At 51.6% G+C, this 22087-nt stretch overlaps 1 protein-coding gene across 3 annotated transcripts in view; it reads right to left on the reverse strand.

The window, feature by feature from the left end:
* Positions 1 to 22087, reverse strand: part of TASOR (transcription activation suppressor) — a 1979545-nt gene that overhangs the window by 280456 nt on the left and 1677002 nt on the right. For all 3 annotated transcript variants that reach the window (XM_069643664.1, XM_069643665.1, XM_069643666.1), the window contains one exon: positions 6397 to 6556. In XM_069643664.1, the coding sequence (XP_069499765.1) occupies positions 6397 to 6556 (160 nt within the window). The remainder of the gene's footprint in view (positions 1 to 6396; positions 6557 to 22087) is intronic.

Raw genomic sequence — 22087 nt, forward strand, 5'->3', positions numbered from 1 at the left:
TGAAGCATAGCCTGCCCGACCCTGGACTCCTCTGCGTTGTCTGTCGTCGAACCATTTTAAGATATGTACCAATCTCCACGTAGCTGCTCTGCAGATGTCGACATTCGGACTACAGAGGGGAAGGCAGTGGTGGAAGGGATGGCCTGGTGAAGTACGCCCTCAGCTGACGTGGAATTAGCCTGTTGGCGATGCAATGGCAGTATGAAATTCAGGCGACAACCATCTGGAAATGGTGGCTTTAGAGAATCCTTTGCTTACTGCCATTGGAGGAAAAGCTACAAAAAGGTGGCATGACTTGCAAAATTGTTGAGTGCGGTCAACATAATATTTCGAAGCCCTCAAAATGTCCAAAAAATGCAAAGAACGTTCCGACGTAGTTGACAGAGTCAAAGAAAATGGGAAGGAAAAGTTAAGATGAAAGGACGTAGAAATTTGCCACATGTTGGTAGGCTTAGTACGTAGCCGAACCATGGTTTTGTGGAGGACTAAGTAGGGAGACTTACAGGACAGAGCTTGGATCTTTCTTTTTAGAGGTAATGGCAATGAGGAACATAGGTTTCAAGCACAGTAATTCGATATCCGCCTTGTATAGGGGCTGAAAAGGGGAGGCCAAGAGCTTAGAAACTACCACATTCAGTTCCCAGGCGGGGCGGGCGCATAGGTGGAAATGCACAAAAAAAGCCATTAGGAATTCCTTGAATAGTCGATGCAAACACAGCAAGAGCGCACCCGAGGTGTGGATGAATCTCGGTATAGCAGCTAGTTTGACCTTAATTGAAAAGGAACCACATGCTAGTGAAAGCAGGTACAGTAGCATGCATTGCAGCTGGACAAGCAAAGGATGAAGTTGTTCACTGCACACCACATCGTAAATCGCTTCCACTTACTATTATAGCATGAAAATTAAAGTTACTCACCATAGTGACTAGAGTAGTCCATTGTCCCCTTTCCTCCATCCTTGTGGGCATTCCCCAACATGGGGACAGTACTGGAGCCTTTTGCAGTGAAAAATTGAGCTTATCCTTTATATTTACTATAGCGCACCTGAATCAAAGGAACCCTAATATATACAGAACCTGAATCAGGGGAACCCTGGTCTGTGGGAAACCCGGGGGAAGGAGTTGCAGCTCTGTGGATCCGTGCTGATCAGAGGCCCTACCTTGTCTTGACAAAAATCCTTAAGGTGGGGCGGAGGATAAGTGCGGAAGATCTCCCTCCGCTGCGATACCCGATTCTACAATGCCCTGTGACCGAGCGCGCTGCAATCCGCACATGCGGTGAAGGGGTAGTCGGACCCCAGGAACTCAAGACAGAGTTGGGGGTCCGTGGCCGGGAACGAGCGGTTGCATGAGGCACATCTCATGAATCCTCCTACAGCCGACATGCCCTGGGGGAGGTGAAGCACAGAAGGAAGGTCAAAAAAGATTGAAAAACCAAAACAGCGAGCAAGAGGAAAGTTAAGAAATTCTCTGTGCTGGCTGCCATGTCTGTGCGGAAAAAGGGACTGGGGTGAGGCGCTGGATGCTGAGCCTCGGTGGGGCGTTCCCATGCCCGCGGCCTGTGCTATACTAAATTTAAAGGGGAAGTTCAATTTTTCACTGCCAAATGTTCTGGTACCGTCCCCATGTTGGGGGACGCCCACCATAATGGAGCAAAGGGGACGGGATGTATGAGTACTGTAGACAGTGCATACACTTTCACACGAACATTCCCGCAGTCTTGAGGCATAGGAAGTTGTCCAAATTCTAAGGAAGCGGAAGCCAGGCTTTCAGGTTGAGGGAGGCAGGGTCATGGCGCAGGACTGCTCTGTTGTTCCTGGACAGGAGGTTGAAAATGTGTGGTAATGTAATGGGAGGAATCGAAAAGAATCTCAGAGAACCTGAAAGCCAGCCCCACCAGGATCAGTCTGCATTGACTTCGAGTGAAGGAGTGGAGGACCTTTGAAATCAGTGGAAATGGCAGACATACATAAAGTAGAGTGTTCTGCAATGGAAACAAGAAAGCATCCCTCAGGCATCTGTAATCGTAATGCAGAATCTGCTGGCAAACGCTTTGCACTTCATATTCCCTTTGGTGGGGAAAAGATAGATTTTGGGGACCTCTCACATTTCAAAGATGCAGAGCACTTGGTCATGGTCAAGTACCCACTGTTGGCAAGAACGTTGTTCCCTGCTCGGAGGAACCAGCAATTGATTTATGAATGTATGGCAGATAAAATGTCAGGAAGAAGATCCTGTTAGCTAGAACACATCTCCATAGTGCTTGAGTTTCTGTAGAGAGGAAAAGAGATTGGGCGCAACCCTGTTTCTGAATGTAGAACATGGTGGTGGCGCAATCTGTAAATGCCCCAACAACTTTCTCTTGAGGGTGGAGCCAGAGCAACTTCAGCACCCAGAAGACGCTCTCAATTGAAGGACGTTGATGTGTAGCCGTTTGTCTTCTTAGGACCAGAAACCTCTGGCATAGTAATTTCCGAAGTCGTCTCACCAACCTTGCAGGGAGGCATTCGTAGTCATCGTGATTTGGTGAGCTGGGTGCTGGAAAGGGGCACTTTGGGTGAGATTGGAGGTTATTGACCACCAGTGAAGAGGTTAATGGAAGGCATGCGAGAGGGTCACTGTCGTCCCAGGGCCCAGAAACCAGTTTCCATAGGGCGTCTACGTATTCTTGAACTTGCCGCATGTGCAGCCAACAGTGCAGAATTAGTTGAATAAAGGAAGACCTCATCCCCAGAAGAGTTGCATTCACCCAGTCAGAAAATGGGGTTGTGCCGTAAGAGTACATGTTCAACTGGGTCCCCAGAAACAGCATCTGCAGGAGTAAGCAAGCAGGACTTTTTGTAATTTATAGAGATTAAGCACCTTATTGTGGTCCTGGTATGTAATTGGGCTTAAGGAAGAGGTGTGCTATGACTAGCCAATCGTCGAGATAGAGGTAAACATGTACCCTAAGATTATGCCGAGTGCCACAGTCAGAGCATTGCATTTCTTGAAGACTTGCAGTGCTGATTTGAGGCCGAATGGTAGGGGCCTTCAACTTGTTCTAGAGGCCAGCCATCATGAACCTTAAGAATGTTCTGTTGCGGCTATGAATGAGTATGTGGAGGTAAGTGTCTTCCAGATCCAGAGGGGGAAAAAAAGAAAAATCGCCCTGCTTCAATTGACTCGTATATGTTGCAGCATGACCATACGGAAGGTTTATAACTGGATTAACTTGTTGAGGAGGTAGAGGTCAAGAAATGGGGCGCCAACCGCCTGACAGACTTACTACAACAGGAAGTATCTTGAGTACACTCCTTGGCCTTTTTGCATGCAAGGTGCACTTTCCATCACACTTTTGGAGAGGACAAGTATTTCACGTTGCATCACCGGGAGATGTCTTTCCTCCTTTGGAGAGGGGGGGTATGTTGGGTGGTTGTAACGTAGCAGGGATAGAATCCACTTGTCCGTTGCAATGTTTTCCCAATTTTGATGGAAGTGGGAGAGCCACCCCCCCTCCACTTCTCCCCCGAGGAGTGTGGAAGTGGGGGAGCGGTTCTGCAGCCTGGTCAGGCCGGTTTACCTCTTGGTAGCGAGGATCCTCGTCGGCGTTGGACTGAGATTTCGCTGTATAGCTGGCTCCAGAGGCATGATCTGCAAGAAAAAGGAAGGCTAAAAATCCGGTGATGTCTTGGAGAAACAGGATTTCCCAGACTGAAAGAACTGACAGCGCTGCTACAGGGTCCACAGAGATCGTGCAGTGTCAGTATCAGTCTTCATAGCCTGCATGATGTCATCAACGTTCTTTCCGAAGAGAACCCATGCCAACGGCCTTGACTAGAAACATCCGGGCAGAAGTTTGTTGCCCTCAATCAACCATGTTGGCGTAGGACTTCCCACTTTCTCATCTGCCGAATTCTAGCATGAGCAATGAACACCACCATGGAGAAAGCATGGTCTGAAGCAGCTTCTTCTTCATGCATATGCTTGAAGTCCTCATCCTTCTGGCAAGAAGTCAAGAATGGGTCCCATCTTGTACCATAAGTCCCTATCGTAATGGTACAGGATCGCCAAAGAGTTGGCCGCCTTAATTGTGATGGTGGCAGTGAACACAATCCGATTCCCAAAAGCGTCTAACTGCATCCCTTCTTTATCTGGTGACACCGCACACAGAGAAGAGAGTTTAGCCAAATGCTTGCACCCGGCTACCGACACGACAAAGTCCAGGCTGGGCTACATACGGAGGCATTTGGGGGAGATGTCTGGCACCATATACTTTTTCTCTAGTCTGTCATTGAGAGGGCTGTGAAGGAATTCTTCATGGTCAGAGACCATCTTCCCAAATGTCGTCCAAGGCAGGGATTGAGACAGCAGTCTTCCTTGTTTGTCCCCTGCTGGTTTAGGAATCTTTTCCTTTCTTTGCTGTGTGGGGAGCAAATCGAACATCCTGTGGACCTTGGACAGGGCTCACCATCTGCCTGGATGTGGTCATCAAACTCATCTGGTGAAGTAGGAGGGGAGGTATCCCCTACAAGACATCCTCCTATGATTAAGTATCCTGAACATGCAGAAGAGGCCGAGGGACCCTTACTGCGACACTGTCATGGAGTCTAAGAAGTTCAGGCAATTCAAAAGGCATGACTTGTGGGACCTCAACTGGTTGAATCAGAGGCACCCTGGACTGTATTGTTGACTCTAAGATTTGTAAGGTAGAGAATATCTCCATCGAGAAATCAGGTGGAGTGAGGTTGCAAAGAGACTGAAACACAAAGCGTGTAATGTGGTTGCATAATCGGTGGTTGCAAAGAGGTGTCTTCCTTTTCTTCAGTGGAAAAAACACCTTCTGGGCCGTCGTAATCCATGTCAATGACCTGCTCCAGAATTTCTTCAGGAGGCACCCGAGAGGGACCTTGAATGGCAGGTGTGATATATCTAGCCAGTATAAACAAGGGCTGCTTATGTCGACTAGAAGAGCTGGTTGCCATGGAAGACGCTGAAATTGCAGCTGCGGTCGTCAACGGTACTCTCATTTACAGAGCAATCGCCGACAAGACAGGAGATGAGGTTGCCGTTGTCGAGACTAATTGATAGGCCCCGTTGTCGATGGTGGTGGACGGAGCCTTGGGTATATGGTTTGACGACAAAGTTGTTGTCGGCGTAGACAGTGTGGTGGACAAAGCCTTAGGTCTATGGTTCAATTACTAAGATGGTGTTAAAGTATTGTTGCTGGAGATTTCATAGAGGAATGATTCTTGATGCTGGCGGTGTCGCAGATGTGGCCATAGACTAGGTCCTCGTGACCGTGACAACAGGCCATTTTTAAGTAGATTTTCTTAATGCTACCCGTTCCACACGAGCAACCTTAGCGAGGGTGGAACAGACCTTACTCACCCCTCTTGCCATGAGGTACCTCTTCATGAGACCTTGCCCTTCTGAAGAGTGTGTGTATGCTTTTGGGGTCTGTGGCAAGGAAGGCCCAACTCCGAATGGATGCCGTGTCTGAGTTCATAGTACCCTCCATTTAGCCAAGTCACTAACCTTTGCTAACGTTGCTTGAGGGTTTTTCTGGAATGACAATTGAAGCAGGAGTTCACATTGTGCTCTGGATAGAGGCAGTATATGTGCACTGCTCACACTGATCCTCCACAGACATTCTTCAAATGGCAGGTGGTGCATGACTTGAAAAGGCTCCTTCTTGCCTTTTGTTTTGCCACGGCAACTGAAGAGATTGAAGAGGCCTGGTGTCCACAAAGCTGATAGCATTTGTACTGAGACATGCTGGAGCGGGCTCTCCGTAGATGATCTGGGACCAAGCCTGAAAAAGACACCAATAAGCAGGCTACATTAGAAATATTGTAAAAATCCAAAAGAATCGTTGAGTAGTCTATGATGAAACGTCAGAACACAGAACACTTGCAGAGGACTCCCAACACTTGAACGTGCAGTAGAAATTGGAAGTGAGTCTCTAGAGGAGGAGCTGAAGTGCATGGTGCCGATTGGTTACAGGGCATGATGACCCAAATCAACTGTAATAGAACACTAAAGTGATTGCAATTTTACAATTTAAATAAAAACTGCTCTGTTACTGGGGATTCCTGGCCATGCAGAATATTCATACAGCATGTTAATCTATGAAAGAACCAATGCTACAGAGGTTAAATGACTTAAGTCTGCCCACAACTGTAAATAGTGGCTCTTCTAGACATATATAGGATGGGGTAGCACTTTCAATTCGGTAAACAACTCCCCATTGAAAAAGTTACCATTGATTCTACCTGACACAAGCATGAATATTGGTAATCGTTGGAAAAATAACATTAATTGAAGATCAATTCATCCCAGACAAATCTCTTTCACTTGCAATGAAGAATCATATGACAATAATAAGCTACTATAAAAATGAATGAGTAATCCTTACCAACTGTCACGGATTCAGGATCAAGTACAGATTCATCGGACACAACAAAGCCACCAGACACAAACAATTCGTTATAGGTATGGTTTTTCACATCATCCAGGCTATCCACACCAGCAAAACTGACGCTTGAGTGTCTCTTTAAATTCACTAACCCAGATATCTGAGAAAAGAAGATAGATGGATCACAAAAAAACGGTGGCAAATATATACTTTTTACCAACCCTAAAGAAACACATGGAAAGGAGTACATGTACATATGACGCAAAAGTTACTCACCATAGTGGCCAGAGTACTCATAGTCCTTAGTCCCCTTTCCTCCGTCCTTGTGGGTGTCCCCCAACATGGGCAAGGTACGGTAACCTTTGGCAGCGAAAAATGTGAGCTATCCCTTTAAATTTAGTATAGCGTGCACGACCACGGCCCTGGGTGTGGGAACGCCTCCAAAGCTCCACCCTTCGGTACCTCACCTCAGTCCTCTTGACATATCGGACGCTTGTAAACCTGGCTGTACTGACAATTGTAGCCCCTGGCATACTAGCAGGGGAAGGTGGGAGAGATGAAAAGGGGACTAAGGACTAGGAGTACTCTAGTCACTACGGTGAGTAACTTTAATTACTCGTGCATCCAGTCCCTTTTCCTCCCACCAAAACAAGACAACTGGTTGGAGCTGTGACCACATGCCTAATACTTGTGTAAAAGCAAAAAGGTTCCTCAGAACCGCCTGACCAAACTCTGCATCCCGCCTGGAACTGGTATCCAGCGAAGTGTGTTTAAAGCGGGTGGAGTTGCCCACATTGCCGCCTTACTAATGACTTCCCAAGAAGCTTGCCACTGAAAAGCGATTGTGGTAGCTTTGGCCCTGACCGTGTGAGCATGGATCCCCGCGGGCACAGTCTTACCCATGACCAAAGCCACAAGCTTCTGAAATGGCCTGGACCATCCAATGGGCGATGGAGGCCGTGGCGGCATGGGCACCGCAGAACATGACAAACAGTACTTCCGACTTCCAGAAAGATCACATCTGGGAGAGATTGAACTTGAGCACTCTGCAGAACCAGAGTGCAACACGCTTTCCGCCTCTGACTGTGGATTTGGGATGAACACAGGCAAGCACATTTCCTGGTTAAAGTGAAATGGTGAGACCACCTTGGGCAAGAAGTTTGGATGAGTGCACAAAATTAACCTTGTCGCTGTGGAAAGTAGTGAAGGGTTCACAGGACAGCAGCTGCAGCTCGCTGACTCTACGCGCAGAGGAGAGAGCCACCAGCAGAACCGTTTTGAGTGCAACCCTACCTGATGACAATGCCATGGGGTCAAAAGGTTTAAGCTGTAAGGCAGTGAGAAGCACATTTTGGTCCCAGATGGGATGGGGCCTATGCACAGGTGGGAACAGCCTGGTCAAGCGCTGGAGATGGGCCTTAACCACCGGGTAGGCCACTGAGAAAGTCTGATCCAGCCAGTTTTTGTACGACCCTACGGCTGCCAAGTAAGTGTGGCAAGTACCCACCTGGACCCCCGAGTGGGCCAGGTGCGCAGAAAAGGACAACACGTCGTCTAGGGAGCAGGAGAGTGGGTCCAATGCCCTCTCGCCATGCCCAGTAGCAGAACCCGATACTATACTGCGAGTGAGTGGACGGCCTCCCAATTACCTTGAGAAAACAGTGCGGGATGAAGTTTTAGCTTATCAGGAGCCAAGCCGAGAGTGCCAGTTTGTCTAGGTCCGGGTGTTCCACCATCCCGTGTTGCTGGGTGAGGAAGCCCCGGCTGGGAATCAGAAGATGGACCGGTGCCTGCGATCGGAGTTGGACGAGGTCTGAGGACCACGCCCTCAACAGCCAGTGGGGGGCGATCAGGATAAGGCTTCAGTGGTTCTACGGTCGCAAAACGCCTTGAAGCCGAAAAAGCGCGGCTTGAAGTCCAACCTGCCCTGATTGTGGAAAGGATTTCTGTCCCGGCACTAAGGACTTGTAAATTCATCTTCTATCGACGAGTGGAACAAATGCGACCCCTCGAAAGGGAGGTCGAGGATCCTATCCTGCACGTCCGAGGGAAACTTTGTTACGTGCATCCACGCCGGCCACATCATCTCGACACCCAAGCAAAGGCCCCTGCTGGCCGTGTCGATATAGGAGACTGTGGACTCTATAAGATCCTGTGCAATCATGCAGGCCTGCCTCTTGAGGGTAAGGATGTTATAAATTCCCCAATCTCATGCTACAATTTCTAGTTTGCCGCAGCGAGGATGGCGTCGGAGTAAGCCTGGTGGAGATGAAGACCGGCATTTAGATAACATCTCTTGCCAAAAGACTTGAGTGCCCCTCTTTAGACAAGCAGTTGGAGGCGGCGATAGCCACAGAGGAAGACCTTGAATATAAAGACGCAGCCGCAACGACTGAGTGGGGCTGAGGGTGGGATGCTAGGAGGATTGGTTCCCCCTCCAGGACACGAAAGCCGCCATCCAGCTTCTTGTTGACCTGAGCGTTGGCCCAAGGCTTTTCCCAAACCTTCCTGGGTAATGAGAGGACGTCTTTTTGCAGAGGAATGCCCAAGCAGCCAGCGGTACGCAAGGGCAAGCCCTCCGGCCGCACCCCTGGCTCTTGGGGGCATATTTAGGAAGAGGCACGGCTAAAAACTCTGCTAAACCCTGTAGACAGTCATGAAACGCTTTGATCGACGCAGAAGGCTCCTCTTCCTGTGTGCCATCATCCCCTGCCACACCCTGTTTGTATCTGGCAGAGGAGAGCCCGAGTCCGGCTGCAGCAGAGCGGGATGAAGCCCCCCTCTGGTCCGCACTCCGAGAAGGTTGCGCCGGAGCAACAGGTGTCTGCGGTAGTGGTAGCAGTGTGGGCACCGAAGCTGGAGGAAAAGGGACACAGAACGTAGTGGCCACAGGCTGAAGTACCGGAACCCCGGCGGACCTGGCATGGAGCCCAAGGAGGTGGCCTAGGAGGCAACACCTGGGAGACTAACTCTTTGATGAGCTCCTTGAGGAATCCTGCCATTAGCGGAAAACGCATAAGCAGAGTAAAGCACACGGTTGCGTGAGGGAGGAGCACGGCCCTCTGATGCTTTGGGCCTTCTGTCCTGCTCAATATGCTGAGGTAACAATTTGTCAGTGTCCAAGACTTGTAGACACTCCCGTCCCATGCACAACTATTGTACTGATAAAAACTTCAGTCAAAAACGATTAACAAAACAGTCAGTAATTTATTAACTAATGATGTAGATGTGGTAATCAAGTTATACCATGTGGTAATCAAGTCATACAATCAGTGTGACATATCAATCTTAGAACATCATAATGAAAAGCCCTCAGCTGCCGAGCTGATTGCCGTATGGGACTCCGCCTCCCTGGAACAAGAGCTCGAAGGCCTCTCAAACCCCGGTACAGAAGAAACAAGTGCTGGAGCGGCCCTGCTATTGGCCCGGAAGAGCCTGCAGGCTCCTCTGCGATTGAGCCAGTAGCCTTACTGACCTCAGGCCTACCACCGACGTCAAGAGTCCGGAGGACCCCTCCCAGCCAGAGGCCCAAGGAAGGAGTCTCCAGGCGGGGCTGCCTTAGAGAATAAAGGACCTACCGTCCTGTGATGCGAGGCCTTGGCCACAAAGTCCTTCAGATGACCAGGAGGTGAAGTGTGAAAGATCTCTATCCAGCGTGAAAGTCAATTCTTCAACGAACGACGTCCGAGAGAACTGCAAGCCGTGCACGCATCCCAGTGGTGGTCTTGCCTCAAGCACACAAGGCAGAGGGCATGAGGCTGGGAAGCAAGGAACCGAAGGGAGGTGAAGAAATTGACAAAGAAAAGACAAGAGGAGCGCACGCGCATCGCCCAAAAAGTATCTGTGCCAAGATGCCAGGTCCGATACTGTCCATGCGTAAAAAGGGACTGAGGTGAGGCGCTGGTGGGTGGGCCGTTCCTGCACCCCCCACCCTGCACGCTATACTAAATTTAAAGGAGAAGCACACCATTTTTACTCCTAGGATCGAGGTACCGTCCCCATGTTGGGGGACGTCCACAACAATGGTGGAAATGGGACGGGACGTATGAGTAGGACCACTGAGACCTAGCAATGCGATGAAGCAATCTTATTTCCAACACATGGGACTTAGACGGCCCAGTGGTAAAATCTGACTTTGATTTTCAAATCTCGATTTCAATTAATCTGTTAAAATCAGAGCTGTATGCCGTCTCTTGTGGTGCCCACATTCAAGGATATGAATATAATCGTGCTCCTTCCCAATGCGTAGTTAAACACACACATTTCCTTTTCTTTTTCCTAATATTTGTATTATCATTCATCATATTTCAAAAACAACTCAACATTGATTCCCCCAAATGCAAAACTGCTGCAAGGAACAAGTTACTTACCTGTAACTGTTGTTCTCCAGCATGGGTCTGGCATGGATTCACATGCTCATGAATATTCCCCGTCGTCAGGCTGGGAATCCTTGGTAAAGAAAAAATCAGTATCAGTTTCATTTCTGATCTGTCTTTCGTAGTAGCAACCAATCACTGATCTCTGCGTCATGCTGACCACAGCCAATGACTGCCCTCTACCTAAGCCCCGCCTCTGGCAGCCATCTTCAGATTTGGTAGCACGTGAAGAGGCAGTATGACCAAGTGAAGAGCCGCAGAGGGGTAGGCGGGAGGGTTCTCATGTGAATCCATGCCAGACCCATGCTGGAGAACAACAGTTACAGGTAAGTAACTTGTTCCTTCTCCAGCATGGGGTCTGGCATGGATTCACATGCTCATGAATATAAGAATAAATAGCGGTACACACATGCACAACCACGGGAGGTGGCAAAAGGCTCAACATTAAGCAATACAAAAAACTCAACATTAAGCATCTCTTACCTCCTCACCAGGCTCACCTTAGGCGAACAGGTTGCGCAGCACTGCTTGGCCGACCCTGTACTCCTCCCTGGAATCCCGATCGACGCAGTAGAATCTCGTGAAGGTGTGCGTCGACCTCCACGTAGCAGCCCTGCAGATGTCCAGCAGGGGCACACCAGATAAGAACGCCGTAGTAGCAGCGATCGCTCTGGTCGAATGGGCTCTCGGACGGCCTGGCAGTGGTCGGTTAGCCAACCGGTGGCAGTGCATGATGCAGTCGGAGAGCCATCTGGAAATAGAAGACTTCGAGAGAGCCTTCCCTTGATTCACAGGTCCAAAGTTCACGAACAGCTGTGATGTCCTCCGGAAACTCTTTCTGCGGTCCACATAGAACTTCAGCGCTCTAGCCACATCCAGCGAGTGCAAAGTCCTCTCGGCCGGGGACGAAAGAGACGGGAAGAAAACAGGTAACACCAAGGGCTCATTAAGATGGAAGTCCGACGGCACCTTGGGCATAAAGAAGGGGTGCGTCCTAAGCACCACCCTCGAGGCATGGAAAGTCAAGTACAGTGCTTTGCAGGATAGGGCCTGGATCTCTCCCACTCGTCGTGCGGAGGTAATGGCCACCAGGAATGTAGTCTTCCACGACACAAACTTCATCGGTGCGGAGTGCATCGGCTCAAATGGGGGCCCCATGAGCCTGGTCAGCACCACGTTAAGTTCCCACGCCGGGGCCTTCACCGGCGGGAACGACCGGAACAGTCCTTTCATAAACTTTTACCAGTCGATGGGACCACAGGGACGTCCGCCCTGTGGTTCTGGTATATCTGGAGATCGCCGCCAGATGAATCTTAATGGAGGCATGGGCTAGCCCAGCCTTTGCCAGCGATAGCAGGTACGGCAGCACTTGAGGGGCCGTAATCCGTAGGGGGTTGATCTTCTGTACTCGGCACCAGATAGAGAACCTCTTCCACTTATGACCGTAGCATTTGAGAGTCGAGGACGCCCTGGCCTTTGCAAGAACCTCTCTGCAATTGGCCGGTATATCGTAGCCTCCAAACTCTAGCGCTGCAGGAGCCAAGCCCGCAGGTTCATCGACGCCGGGTCGTGGTGGAAGATGGCGCCTCCTTCTCTGGAGAGAAGGTCCGCATCCACCGACAGCTTGATGGGAGGGGACGTTGACAAGTCCAGAAGGTCCGGGAACCAGATCTGCCTCGGCCACGCCGGTGCGACGAGGATCATCCTGCACCGGGACCTCTTGAGCTGGCTGATGAGTCGAAGCAGCAACGGCAACAGAGGGAACGCATACAGGTATAGGCCGTCCCAGGGGAACGAGAACGCATCGGCCATGCTTCTCGGCTGGGGAAACCTGCTGACGAACCTCTTGCACTTCGAGTTTGTCGCTGTTGTGAACAGGTCGATTTGGGGTTTGCCCCATCGTCGGAAGAGTTGATCCACCTGATCCTGGCGCTGTTCCCACTCGGGACACGCGCGCAGCTCCCTGCTGAGCGAGTCGGCGATGGTGTTGCTTTCTCCTGCCAGGTGGAAGGGAACCAGGAACATCCCCTGGGCGACCGCCCAGTGCCACAGATCCTGTGCCTCCTTGGATAGGGCTGGGGATCTGGTGCCTCCCTGCTTCCGTATGTAAAACATTGTCGTGGTGTTGTCCATGAAGATCCGCACCACCTTGCCCTTGAGCGACGGGAGGAACGATTTGAGAGCCCAGAACACGGCTCAGAGTTCCAGGACGTTGATGTCCAGGAGCCTCTCCTCCGGGAGCCAGAGGCCTCTTGCGTGTAGATCTCCGGTGTGGGCGCCCCAACCTTCCAGGGAGGCGTCCGGCGTCACAGTCTCCTGGTACGCCGGCGTCTGAAAGTCCTTGCCTGCCGTGAGGTGCGCTCGAACGTCCCACCACTGAATCGCATGCCGGAACACCTCTTTGAGGGGGACCCTGTCATCGAAGGTGCCCGTCGCCTGCATCCAACGGGCGTCGAGAAATTCTTGAAGAGGGCGCATCTGTAGTCTACAGAGGCGCACCAGGTAGATGCAGGAGGACATCATCCCCAGGAGGGACTTGATGGACCTCACCGTGGCCACGTCCGTGGCTAGCATGCGCTGCACTTTGCCTAGAATGGTCTTCGTCCGTTTTTCCGACGGGGCCGCCAGGCGCCTCACTGTATCGAGCTTCGCTCCCAGAAACAGGGCCACCTGCGACAGCACCAGGTGGGACTTTGGGTAGTTTATGGCGAATCCCAGGTCTGTGAGTAGCTGGACGGTCCTCGCAGTGTGTTCGACGGCGAGTTCCCTCGTCCTTGAGCGGATGAGCCAGTCGTCCAGGTAGGGGTAGACGTGAATCCCCTGCCGGCGCAGCCGCACCGCCACTGGTGCTAGGCACTTGGTAAAGACCCTGGGGGCTGACTTCAATCCGAACGGCAGTGCTCTGAATTGGTAGTGGCGACGAACCTGAGGAACTTTCAGTGACTTTTGAGGATGGGAACGTGGAAGTATGCATCCTCCAGGTCCAACGACGATAGAAAGTCGCCTTCCTCCAGCTGTCCCAGTACGTGCTGGAGGGTGACCATCCTGAACTGTTGTGATCTGATGTATTTGTTCAAACGACGAAGGTCCAGGATGGGGCGCCAGCCGCCCTTCTTCCTGACGAGGAAGTACCTTGAGTATACCCCGGAGCCTCTTCGGGACAAGCTCGATGGCGCCTTTCCTGAGCATCGCCCGTACTTCCAACAGCAGTTGCGGGACGGGATTTTCCTTCCTGGCCACAGGTGGAACGTGAGGGCACTTCTTCAGAAATTCGATAGAGTGTCCTCTTGCCAGGGTATCCAGCACCCAACGGTCGGTGGAGATGGATTTCCACACGCCGCTGAAATTCGTCAGCCGGCCTCCCACTGGGTGCTTCGGTGGGGGCCCGAGACCACGGCCGGTTCAGTCCTGCTTGGAGGTGGTGGCCTTGCCGCTCTGGCCACCTTGCCGACGGCGGTGCGGCGCTCCCTGCTTGCCATGACCCCTGTAGGCCTCCTGAGACGAGGAGCGAACCGCCTGGCTGTAGGACGACGAGCCACCGCTGGATCCCTTGGAGGCACCCTATCTGCCTCCGGAGCTCCGAAAGGGCCGTCGTTGCCGAAGGGCTCATAGGGCGCGGGCCGTCTCCGTTTTTATGGCTTGGAGGGATTCGTCCACCGCCTTCCCGAACAAGTTGCTGCCGTCGAACGGCATGTCCAACACCCTGGTCTGGACGTCCTGACGGAAGTCGGTCGCCCGGAGCCAACCCCGTCGTCGTAGGCAAACACCGTTGCCCAGCTGGCAGAACCCGGTATCGGCAATATCGGTTGCCACAGTTATGGCGAGGTCCGACGCCACCTCGCCCTCTTGCAGTATTTCCAGGGCCTCAGACCTCTTGTCGTCCGGCAGGAAGTCCAATATGGGGGCCAGCTTAAACCAGAGCTCCCTGTCGTAACGGGCCACGATCGCCAGGGCAATGGCCGCTTTGATCGTCGTCGCCGCCGACGAAATGGCCCGCCGCCCCATGGCGTCCAACTTCTTTCCCTCGCCGTCCGGCGGGGAATTCGTCGTCGAGGCTCCTGACCCCGCCGCTTTCTTCTTCGCCGCCGCCGAGACGACCGAGTCTGGCGTTGGCTCGGCCCTGAGGCACAGGGGAGCGGTTTCGGGGACCCGGTACTTCTTCTCGTACCGGTCCCGTTTGGCTGGTGCCGTGGAGGGGTTTTTGAGAACCGACAGGCCCTCCTCCCAGATGTCATCGATTAGAGGCACCGCGATGACAGTCTTCCTCTTGGCCTCCCGGCGCTGATAGAAGAAACCTTCCTTTTTCTGCTCCTCCGGGCAGAGCTGGAACAATTCGGACGCCCTAGCGATCATGGCGTGGAATGAGTCAATCTCGTCGGGCGGCCAGGCCCGTGCGACGGGAGACCTGTTCCGTCGCCGCCGCTGCCCTCAGAACCCGTCGTCGAGCCCAACGCACCGTCATCTCCCGACTCTGGGAGGATGAGGAGGGAACTGTAGGCCTTACGGTGGCGAGCGGAGGAGAGGGTTGGGTCCTCCGTCGTTTGTTCTGAGGACTTCCCGATGGGCCAGGCTGCGGGTCCTCCGGCCTGGGCCGTGGGAACCTCGTCCTTATCTCAGAGCATAAGGACTGGATCGCAGACAAAACGGCCGCCGAGCCATCCTGAGGCCTAGGTTCTGGCCGCGCCGGAAGGGAAGGATGCTCTTCCTCGCCATCGTCGTCTTCCTCGGTTATCTCCCGAGGATCTTCCTTACGGGATCAAACCTTCTCGTGGACTTCGAGGTTCCTCACGGCCTCGGTCAGTTCCTCCTCCGAGGCTGTCTCCGAGTTCGAGGAGGCTACCGTGCCCCCCCTCGCTTCTTCCATCATGGCGGCCACGACGATGGGCTGAAAAGAGGATTCCCTCCTTGGCGGCAGGGGAACTCTAGTCCCGGAGGCAGTCTCCGCTGGCGGGGTCTCTGCCGGCTTGGCCAGAGTCGCCGCGATCGATGCCTTTGCCTGCTGGGTAGGGGCCTTCACCACCTTAGGTGCGTCCCGGGCCTTCTCCTTCGGGGGAGGGGCGACGCCTCGCTCCCCCTCTTCGGAGATCGGACGGGGCTTCTCCCGAAGCTTACCCAGGGTCTCGGACTTCCTCTTCCCCGAACCGGAGCGCTGGCTCGTGGTTGACGGTGCCGGGGAAGGTGCGCCCTGCCTGGCGACCGAAGAGCCCGACCTTTCGGCGCTCCCGGAGCCAGCGGGCACGCGGCTCTTGGCCTGGTGTTGGGCCCCCGTCGCCGGGGCGCCCGCACAGGACTTAGAAGCCCGCTCGGACCTTTTCTTCTTCTTCTCACCCGTTGAGCCCTTCTCCAACCAGCTGGCGAGACGGGATCGACGGTCCCTCATGGTCCGCTCCGACAAGTTCTTGCAGAACTGGCAGTCCTTCTCTACATGAGTCTTGTCCCCATGAAGACAGTAGAGGCATCGCAAATGTTCGTCTTCTTTAAACACATTCTGCAGCCCGCATCCAGGGCAGCTGCGAAACAGCTTGGGTCCGGGCGACAAACTCGCATCCTGGGCCATCTCGAAGTAGGCCGCGAATCTTCTGTAATCCTCCAAGAAGTTGATTCGACGAAATCTTCACCCTTGAGGGGCGTAGGAAAATCCCGCAACGGGTAGCCGTTAACGGGAGTAGAAACGGTGGAGCTTGAGGCTCGATTAACCGAAAAAATGTGAAAATTCACCTGAAAAAGCGCGAAACACGCAGTAAAAGCTCGAGAGCTAAGCACAAGGACTCCCAACACTTGAACGTGCAGTAAAAATCTGAAGATGGCTGCCAGAGGCGGGGCTTAGGTAGAGGGCAGTCATTGGCTGTGGTCAGTATGACGCAGAGATCAGTGATTGGTTACTACTACGAAAGACAGATCAGAAACGAAACTGATACTGATTTTTTCTTTACCAAGGATTCCCAGCCTGACGACGGGGAATATTCATGAGCATGTGAATCCATGCCAGACCCCATGCTGGAGAAACAAAGAATCTTCCATACACTGCAATCAAACTGAAACCCACTCTTCTCCCATAAGTCTCTCCAGAAGTTGTCGTAAGTCCCAGAGTGCTTAATCGTATGCGACAAGTATAGTCCTTATTTGAGCTCTTAACATACTGCAGAAAGCTCCCCCATTTTTCTAAACAACCGAGGAACTCTATTCCACAGTAATTATGATACCTTCTCACAAATCAGCAGTCTCCACATCCCCTTTAACCAGTCATCCAGCAAGGGTATGCGAGCCGATCGTCAAACTGCTGCAATGGTGTTTCTTACCACTATTAGCATCAATCTGAAAAGTTCAACCGAACTACAGCCCTCTTGCCTCCCCCTTCTACCTACCCACCCACCCCAGCAGACATTCCTCTAGTGTGAGAGGCACCTCCTCTACAACCTGCAATACATCTATCTGGTAGGGCTGAGGTTTGGGGCAGCTTCACCAGATATGTAGGTATGTGCCTGCATCTCTACATCCTCTCCAGCACAATGCTGTTGCCCCTTCCCCATATATATATGACTCTCCTTATCCGGGGTAAAGTACCATATAGCTACCGATTTGTAGTTTGGATCTGCATATTGCATACTAATTGTTGCTTTTTTCACCCCTCTCCAAATTCCCAACCACTGATCCTCCTCCAGCTCCCTGCCCAAATCCCTTTGCCATGCCGGTACATAAGAAGGGAGACCCGCAATTACCCGGCTGTTCAGGCACTTATAAAGGCGAGAGATGAGCCCCACCGAACCGACCTGGGCAAAAATCAATTTCTGAAAGGTCGTAAATGGTCTCACTGCTGCCTCTCCGTTTCCCTTCGGTAAAGCTCAGTGCCTAAGCTGCATATATCTATACCTTTTCCTCTCCCCTAGCCCAAAAATCACTTTGCAGGAGTCAGACGATCTGATTTGCCCCTTCTCAAATATATGTGCCAGAAATCGTCTTCCCCCCCCCCCCAGCCCCCTTTCCACTCTCGAAACATATTCTCCCTATGGGCGGGAGTAAAGTCTGGGTTATAATAAATAGAGGTCACTGGGCCTGGATAGGATGTCATCCTTAACCGCCTCAGGATTCTGTCCCACACCCGGAATGTCGTTCTCTATGATGGGAGTTCGTACATGCTCAGTGGCCTATGCACCTGTGGAATCCATGGCATGTAGCAGAAGGGACTGCCCGCTACCTGGTCTTAAATTCACATCCAATCCTTTGATGAGCCATGGTCTATCCACTCTCACAGAACTCTCAACAGGGTCACTTGATAGTATCTCCAAATATGAGGCACTGCCAGACCCCACCTCGCTCCCTATCCTGAAAAAGAGTTGTCGCAACCACCCTGGGCAGCCCTATTTTGGCATAGAAACGCTCTTACCTCTCGTTGTAACTTTACTACTACCCTTGTGAGGTCTTATACCGGTAACACCTGGGACAGGTACAGTAACCTGGGAAGGATATTCATTTTTATGGCAGCCACCCTCCGCAGCAGTGACAAAGCCTGCGAGCTCCACCTCCCCAACGCCTCATGAACACCCCGGGGAAATTTGCCTCATACAGGTCTGAGCATCTCGTTAGCTGTATCCCTAGATACTTGATGCTCTGGAACATCCACTGGAAAGGGGATATACCCTTCAGCCCTTCCGTCCTGTCTACTGCCATATTTAGGTTCAAGGCCTCCCATTTGTCTAGATTTATCCTGAAATCCGACATCTCTTGATGCTCTTTGAGAAGCCCCATAATGCAAGGAAGGGATGATTCCGGCTCTGAGATTGCCAAAAAAATATAGTCCGCATAGAGAGCAATTTTATTCTTCTGCCCTGCATAAAAAATCCCCCGAACCGCCGGGTGGGCCCACAAACTGACCGGAAAGGGCTCCACTGACAGGGCAAAAAGCAGGAGAGAGGGGACTCTCCTGCCTCATCCCCTTAACAAGCCTAAACCATAGCTCGCTGTTCACTGCTACACTCGCGTAATGCCCCTGATACAGCCCCCCGTGTAAAGACCTCTCCTAACCCAAATCGCCCCATCACTGCTCGCAAAAAAGACCACTCCATGCGGTAAAATCCCTTTTTGGCATCTAATGCCAACGCCATCGCCAGCGACTTACTCCTATGCCCTACATCTATCAAATCAATTATTCTATGGGTGTCATCCGCTGCCTGTCTCCCTGCCACAAATCCGGACTGATCTTCCCCCACCAGATCTGGCAGTACCCTATCCAGTCGCCCGCCAGTATTTTTGTATAAAGCTTTCTGTCAATACTCACTAAAGCAACTGGTAAGAGGCGCACAACTCTGGATCCTTCCCCTCCTTATAGCGAAACACATGCCTCCTCCAGTCTCTCTGCAAACCTTTTTTGAAACCTGGAATTAACCCACCTGGCCCAGGGGACTTGCCCACGTTCAACAATGCAATTGTGCGCAGAACTTCCTCTTTAGTAATCTCCCCGTTCAGGATCTGCCGATGAGACGGCGACACCACAGGCAACGTGCAATCTACTTTAAAAGCATCAATCCCTTCCTGTGCCAGAGCGTAAGAGGAATACAATTCATTATTGTGCTTATCATAGTCCCCATGTACGCCCCTCTAGAAACATCCCAGTTGGCATCAGATGCCTTACTGATCTCCCCAGCCAAAATCTTATGTCCTATGGTGAATGCTACAAACTCCTGCAGAACTCATTTTGCCCACTGTTGGACAACAAACTGAGGCAAACGATAACAAGGTGCCATTAAACCACCCCTTCAGAAAAACATTGTCATTCTTTGTCCACCTTTGTTTTGACCTCTTAGAAGGTTACATTCCTGCCTATCAGAATGCCCACCCCTTTGCTCTTCTTGGTGAAGGCAAAGAAATTAGTGCGGGAAGTACTTGGACTTGAACCTCCCACTATCCTTCCTAAGTGAGTCTCCTGGAGGCAAGCAACATCTACCTGCTCCCTCCTCAGTTCTGAAAGTACCATCCACCTCTTCTGCAGGGAGTTATGCCCTCTCACATTATAGGTTAATGCCTTGAATAAACAAGTTTACTGTATGCTCATTCTTATACTTATACCTCACTCATCGGGGCAGTGGCAAGAACCTACGTGGAGAAACTAAGATAACAATGGTGCCCCCCTCCCAACAATGGAAACCCTCCCGTACAATACCCCACCGCACCTCCCCTTCCAATCCCTCATCCAAATGCCACAGAGGATGCACAACAGTCTCCCTCCCGTCCCAACAGCCTCTCGATCGCCCTTTCGCTATACCCCCCCCAGATTGGTGTGCGATGGAGGCACAGGCCAACCACCGTAGATCCATCATCTCGCCAGAACATGATCGATTAACGTCCTCCAATTTTCCTGCCCAGGGAAGAAACCGCTCCTTACACAATCACCCCACCCCCACGCGTTCATGACGATTGCTGCTGACCTTGCTCTGCATCTGCCGGCCTCCTCCTTCCTGGTACCGTTGGTCCCCAGTCTACCTGCTGGGTCCCCAGGTTCCTCCGACCATTGGATTCCCAAGATTTGTGCCGCTTCTTTCAGTGATGTGCACCTCATCTCCCTGCCAATCCAGCTGAACACCAAACCAAAATGGAATGTCCATTTGTATCTCACAGTCTTCTTCTGCAGCTTCTCTGTGATCCAGAAAATGCTTAGCGTTTCTGCAGGACCAGTGCCGCTATATCCTGGAAGAACAGCAGTGATTGCCCCTTGAATGAGATAGGCCCAAGACACGGAGGCCTGCAGATCCCTTTTGTGGTTGAGGCCTGCAGATCCCTTTTGTGTTGTAGGAGTGGAACTTCATGGTGCCTCTCGCAGTTAATTCCTTGCTGTGCCACCTCTGGAAACAGAGGTGAATACCTGATGCATCCACTTCTTAGGTCTGCACCTTCCACTCCCTCCTTGGCACCTCTTCTCAGGTTGTTGCGAAGCCACCAGGTCACCCTATCATCGTGGCTACTGACAGCCTATTAGAACCTCTAGGGAAATACCTGGACAAGATCCTTCAACCATTAGTACAAAAGACAGACACGTATTTCCTCTGCATGATAAAAGATGTGAACTTTGTTGAGAACAACAAGTTACTTCTCTTACCTGGTAACTTTCTTTCGATGGGATGTTCCTCTGACGTATTCCACATCTTTGACAGTAATTACCACAGCTGTGCTGCTTCGGAAAACTTTTTCGGCGTAGGCGTCCTGCATCGATGACGTCGATACGCTGTCCCTCGTGGGCCTCCGTCGACGGTCAACGTCACCGGATGTTATATCTAGGACGCACGACTCCTGTAGCCTCAGTTGTAGGTTTTTCCCAGAACATGTGGCACCAATCACCTGCCAGTATGACTGCAGAAGCCTTGCGGAAACATAAGCTGCAATCGCATAAGAAATTCTGTAGAGGGGCAGGCTGGGAGGGTACGATGTGGAATACGTTGGAGGAACATCCCATCGAAAGAACGTTACCAGGTTAGATAAGTAACTTGTTCTTCAAGGGGATTGTGTCCTCCGACGTATTCCACATCTTTGACAGACTCCCAAAGCGGTAACAACGTATGGAGATGGGAAAAGAATTTACAATTTCATCAATTTAGAATGCCCAATCAAATTGCTGAATATAGGACTGCCTTACCAAAGGTCAAATCTTGCCCATGGATAGAGTCCAGGGAATAGTGTCTCACAAAGGTACGGACAGAAGCTCATGTGGCTGCTTCACAAATACTATGAATCGGAACACCCCTCTGTAGAGCCGTGGAGGCAGCCACACCCCTAGTAGAGTGAGCCGTAAGCCTACTGGAGGGTCCTTACCCGCCAACCGGTAACAATCAGAGATCAACAAAATGATCCATCTGGACAAGGTCTGTTTGGAAACAGCCTGACCTAAACACCTTCCAGCGTAACCAACAAAGAGCTGATCGTCCACTCTGACCCGGGACATCCGTGAGAGATAGAAACTCAAAGCTCTCCTAGGATCCAACCTATGGAGCCTCTCCTCTTCCTTACCAGGATGCGGAGGTGGATAGAAAGCCGGAAGAATAACCTTCTGGCTTAAATTAAATTCCGACACAACCTTCGGAAGAAAAGAAGGACGAACCCCTAAGGACAGCCCTGACCTTATGTAACATGGTGAAAGGTGGCTTGGCGGAAACGGCCTGCAACTAACTCACTCTGCGTGCGGAAGTAACCGCCACTAAAAATACACTCTTAAAGGATAACAGTCTCAGTGGGCAAGAATGTAAGGGCTCAAACAGAGCTCCCATTAGAAACTTTAAAACCAAATTCAAATCTCATCCCGGCACCTGGAAAGGTGACGGTGGAAACAC

The sequence above is a fragment of the Ambystoma mexicanum genome, chromosome 2p (genome assembly GCF_040938575.1).
Source record: "Ambystoma mexicanum isolate Mex_15411 chromosome 2p, UKY_AmexF1_1, whole genome shotgun sequence".
In the NCBI taxonomy this organism is placed as follows: Eukaryota; Metazoa; Chordata; class Amphibia; order Caudata; family Ambystomatidae; genus Ambystoma; species Ambystoma mexicanum.